Here is a 5,488-nt window from a genome sequence, read left to right as displayed (position 1 = left end):
GTGTGTGTGTGTGTGTGTGTGTGTGTGTGTGTGTGTGTGTGTGTGCGTGTGTGTGTGTGTGTGTGTGTGCGTGTGTGTGTGTGCGTGTGTGTGTGTGTGTGTTTGTTGTGTGTACGCGCAACAAAATGCAAGCAAGAGCACTCCTTTTGTGAGTCCTTCCTCCTGTGACTTTTATGCATGTCTTCAATTGATCTTCCACAACCAAAAAGCAAGAAGCACCCACGTGTTGAGATGGTGTTTGTTGTGGTGGCGAGCGCGCTGTTGGGAGCAGTGTGGCAGCGCTGCCCATGTTGCCCTGACGATGAAGACAAGAAGGGCGGTGGCTGCGCCATAGCACAGAACACAACAAGCGGCGGCGAACAACCACCAGCAAAGTTTGTTCCCCTCTTCATCCTCGAAGGTGCGCTTGCAACATGCATGCATCATCACGACATGCCAAACCTAGACAGAAGTAAACGCACACACACGCACGCACACGCACGCACGCACGCACGAGCGCACACGCACGCATGAGCGCACACGCATGCACACACAACCAAACGCACACACACACACACACACACACACACACACAACCAAACACACACACACACAACCAAACACACAAGCACACACGTCTCCAAATCTGCAACTCCTCCTCACCCTCACATCCCTCCCCTCGCTCTCCTGCTGTAGGTAATATGGGACTGGAGGATCCCGTGTGTGATGAAGTGCAGCTGCGATTGCGCGAGTGGAACGTACAGCACAAGGAGAGCGCATTGGATGCTGACGCGATACAAGTGACGCCTCGGCCGTGGGGGTTCTTCAGCCTGGTGCTCATCTCAGTGCCCGCTGCATGGGTCAACACAGAGAGACAAGCCACGCTGCTCGAGGTGTGCGAGCAGCTGCGGTCGATCCACGACATCATCCGCTTCGAGTTTGAGCTGACGCTGTCGCTGTCGGAGCAGGCGCAGCCGAGCGAGGGCGAGGCCAGCATGGACAGCGCTGTTGCTGCAGCGACAGACAAGCACCCATCACTCAAGGCCCTGCACGCTGCGCTGTGGCGCAAGGAGAACGTGCTGCGGTGCATGTGTGAGCCCGCACCACGCACGTTCCGGGTCACCGGCACGCGGTATTCGCCCAACAAGCACTTCACCAGCCAGGAGCTGTCGCGCGTGGCGGGGGATGCGCTGCACGAGCGGTACCACGTGCCCGCAAACATGACAGACTACGATGTGAATGTGCGTGTGATTGCCCTGGGCGAAGACAAGGTGCTCCTTGGCTCGCAGCTGACGGCGGAGACGCTGTCACGCCGCCACAAGCAGGCGTTTGTGAATCACGTGACCACGCGCAGCAACATTGCGTACATCCTGTTTGCGCTGGCGCGCGTGGGCCCCGGCGCCACGGTGCTCGACCCCTTCTGCGGGTCTGCAACGATCCTGCTTGAGGCGCTGGCGGCGAGCGGCGGCTCAATCACGTGCCACGGTGTGGACTACAGCCCAAAGGCGATCCGGGGCGCGACGCAGAACGCCAAGATGGAAGGTGTGCTTGACAAGTGCCGCTTCCACAAGGGAGACGCGCGCACGCTGACGAAGCTGTTTGAGCCTGCGTCGTTTGACGCCATCATCACCAACCCGCCGTGGGGTGTGCGCTCGGGCCAGTCCACCGACCTCGTGCAGCTCTACACCATCTTCCTCCAGGACGCAGCACGCATCATCAAGCCAGGTAGGGGTGTGCACGTGTGTTTGTGTGTATGTGTGTGTGTGTGTGTGTGTGTGTGTGTTTGTCTGTCGGGGTGTGTGTGTGTGTGTACGTGTGTGTGTTTGTGTGTACGTGTGTGTACGTGTGTGTGTGTGTGCATGTGTGTTTGTCTGTGTGCGTGTGTGTGTTTGTCTGTGTGCGTGTGAAGGATGTAGAGAGGAGGTTCGTATTCCCTTTGTTGTGTGCGCCTTTGTACCTGCTCTGCTATCACTCATGCCAACTCCTTTGTGTCTGCATGAACCTTTGGTTTGGCTCAACGTGACCAGGTGGACGGATGGTCGTGTTTCTTCTCAAGGTACTGACTGCATGCATATGAGAGCGGGCAGCTGCACAAAGCGCTGCTGCGTGCCCCCTGACTGAATGCACACATGCTCATCGTTTACACACACATACAGAAAGAGAGAGAGCAACACACACACACACACACAACACAACACAAAGCAACACACAACACACACATGTGCACACATGCAAACCCTTGTTGTGCTGTCGTTCTCTTACGCGCACGTGCACACACACACACACACACGCACGCACACACACACACACACACACGCGCACACACACGCTACATAGGCCATGCTGTTTGTGGAGATTGTGCGGATGACTGGCAAATGGGAGATTGAGGAGTCGTTTGTGGTCAAGACGCGAAACAACCTACCCACGGTGTTTGTGCTGCGGCAGCGCGAGGACGAGGAGAAGGCGCACATCTTTGCGGGTCTCGATGCCCTCACCCCATATTGCAGCTTGTCATCGGAACTGTTCTGGAGCATTCGCAACAAGGAAGGCACCGACGTCGCCAGCGCCCGCGGCACGTCCAAGAAGAAGCAGCAGCAGCAGCAGCAGGCAAAGCCCCAGTGACGCGACAAAGGTGGGAGGGGAGTTTGAGCCTTACTGTGTGCGTGCGACCACAATGAATGAATAAACTGACAGCAGAAGATAGAAGAAGAGGCACGGGGGGGGAGTGAGGGGAACAGAAGGAAGAATAGAGAACAACCAACGCATGCACACAAGCCACACACACACACACACACACACACACACACACACACACACACACACACACACACACACACACACACACACACACCACACACACACACACACACACACACACACACACACACACACAAACACACACAAACACACACACACACACAACAAAGCAAAATTGATTTCGCATTATCGCGTGAACGCAGCAGTTTCCGCATTGAATATTTGTGCGTGGTTTCTCCTCTTGAATCCTCCCAAATCTCAAAGTTGTGGTGCACGATTTCGCGAGTGTCAGATTTCATCGACAGTTCCCATTTACGTCAATGTTTGCTGTTGCATCCAGACTTGTCGACAGAAATCGAATTTGCGCTGTTTTTGTGCGCCTTCTTTGCTGAGGAATGCCATTGGTTTCTGAATTTGCGTCGCTAATTCTTGTCAGATGCGCGTGCCATCTCTCTTCTGGAAACCCCCATCAAGCATGTCAGGACAGCACAAAAAAAGGAGCAGCAACCAACCAATCCAACCAACCAACAACAAGCAAGACAAGCACCACACACAATGCAGCAGCAAAGACCGCCCTCTGTGCAAGCGGCGTGCGACACCAAGTTCACCCAGCACCAACAAGCACACCAACAAGCACAACAAGCACAACAGGCACACCAACAGGTGGGACAAGGATGGGTGTACACGGGTGAGGGGTGTGAGACGCTGTATCTGGATGCAGACGGGCGATACACCACGTCCGATGCCTTGTTCAGTGCCATCCTTGCAAAGTGGATCACACACAGCACAGGCAACAACGACGTCGATGATGAGAGCACGGAGCAACAAGGGTGCGGCCACAACGCAAGTGACGCCACCGCCACCGCCACCATCACCACCGCCAGCACCAGCACCACTAGCACCACCACCACCACCAGCAGCAGCAGCAAGGAGCCACCTTACCTTCACCCACATGCACAATCACAACCACAACCGGAGCAGCAGCGCTTCCCTCGGCTGCTGGATCTCGGAACAGGCACGGCAAGTCTGCTAGCCCACCTGCACACGTCCTTGGGCTGGCCCTTTGACCGCATGCTTGGCATCTCCGCCGTGGACGAACGCTCGCCAAGCACGACGCCGGCTGTGCCGGACTCGTCCTACTGCGTCGCCAACATCGACAACCTGAGCAGCCTGGCTGAGGAGCCACAACGCGACCTCACAGGCGCCTTTGACGTCATCTGGTCATCACACACCTTCTACCACTTGGTGGATCCCATCGCGGCCGTCTGCGCAGTGTACGATCTCCTGGCACCAGGTGGCATGGCCTTCCTCAGGCACGTCCCCATTGCCGGCACGGGCCTCTCCCGCGAGCAGCTGCGGTCATACTTGCGCCAACATCACTTCCGCGCCTGCGTCGCCCCAATGCCAGACTCGCCGGGCAACGACATGGTCCTGCTGCGCAAGCCAACCCAGGCCGACCTCCAGGTGACCGTGCTCCCGCCACCACCGCCAGCCCTCTCGCCTCCCTTCACATACACAGGCACCGTGCAACGAAGCGGCACGTACCAGTACGCCCTGCTCCAGTGGCAGCCGGAAGCAAACAACGACCACCCACCGCGCAGCGAAGACGACGTCGCACAGCAGCAGCAAAAACAACAACACGTGGATATGGGGTTGCTGGAGGCGCAAGATGACAGGCTATCACTAGACCCAGCCTTTTTTGTTCAAGCCATCATGGGCGTGCACGCACGCGAGCTCGTTGGTGCCACACCGCCATCATCAGCTGGGGACCAAGGCGACGATGGCATGCTTGCTTGGTTGGCTGCTTGGTCCCCAAACACGTGCCAGCTCGTCTGACAATGCAAAGGCACAGTGAGGGAGGCCCTGGGTGTTGTTGGGGGCTTGTGTGACACATGACTGCTCGTGTATGGCGGTATGTTGATCCATGGTGATGGTCGTGGTGGTCGTTTTCGATTTCATCGTGTACACATGTGTGAGAGACAAAGCAACACAGTGGTGCAGACAAGTCAAACGCAAGCAGGCAAGCGAGCAACAAACACGTGTGAAGGACAAGAAAGGGTCACAGTTGTACATGCTGCATCATCCCATCATCCCAGCACACGGCAACCAAAACCCACACATACAAGAATCAAAACAACCCAAGCAACCACCAGTGCAGCAGACAACTCGAAACACACACATACACACGCACGCACACACACACACACACACACACACACACACACACACACACACACACACACACACACACACACACACACACAAACGCAAACACACAAACGCAAACACACAAACACACACACACACACACATCACGTGCTGCCGCGTACATCCCCCCACAGATCCCCCAGGACCTCGACTGCCAGTCGTCGAATTGTCTTGTCCGTGACCTACGAGACCAAATGTGGTTGGTGGTGGAGAGCAAACGAACGTGAGTACGCATCGTGTGAGGTATTATTGTGTGGGCATGGACTTGGACAAACGCATGTGCGCATACACCACGCGCATGTCCACACATGTGTGTGTGTGCTTTCGGTACGCGTACATCCACTGGAAGGTGGTTGAGCGAGAGGGCAATGAAGGTGTCCTTGTCCTTCGACCTGCGGCAAGGACGCAATCAAACGAGAGAGTGCACATGGCGTGACGGGATGAGGTCAAGTTGAACAGCGAGCACAAACAGGAACAACAAAGCATGACGATGCACGCGCGCGCGCGCAAATTCGTGCGTACTTGTGGAGGAACGGGGTGGCGT

At 56.3% G+C, this 5,488-nt stretch overlaps 2 protein-coding genes across 2 annotated transcripts in view; both read left to right on the top strand.

Moving 5' to 3' along the window:
• PTSG_03573 (uncharacterized protein) overlaps positions 1–2,601 on the top strand; it is a gene marked incomplete at its 3' end in the record, with an annotated part of 11,360 nt that extends 8,759 nt beyond the window's left edge. The window contains exons 24-27 of the mRNA XM_004995247.1: positions 214–400; positions 676–1,704; positions 2,007–2,035; positions 2,317–2,601. Coding sequence (XP_004995304.1) covers positions 214–400; positions 676–1,704; positions 2,007–2,035; positions 2,317–2,601 — 1,530 coding nt within the window. The remainder of the gene's footprint in view (positions 1–213; positions 401–675; positions 1,705–2,006; positions 2,036–2,316) is intronic.
• A 555-nt stretch (positions 2,602–3,156) lies between these two features.
• Positions 3,157–4,796, top strand: PTSG_03572 (uncharacterized protein). Its single transcript, XM_004995246.1, has one exon. It carries the CDS (start codon positions 3,292–3,294, stop codon positions 4,570–4,572), a length of 1,281 nt encoding a protein of 426 aa, XP_004995303.1. The 5' UTR covers positions 3,157–3,291; the 3' UTR covers positions 4,573–4,796.
• Positions 4,797–5,488: the final 692 nt, after the last annotated feature.

This window comes from Salpingoeca rosetta (genome assembly GCF_000188695.1).
Source record: "Salpingoeca rosetta unplaced genomic scaffold supercont1.8, whole genome shotgun sequence".
In the NCBI taxonomy this organism is placed as follows: domain Eukaryota; class Choanoflagellata; order Craspedida; family Salpingoecidae; genus Salpingoeca; species Salpingoeca rosetta.
The sequence above is the reverse complement of the archived record's forward strand: the minus strand, read 5'-3'. Positions and strand labels throughout refer to the sequence as shown.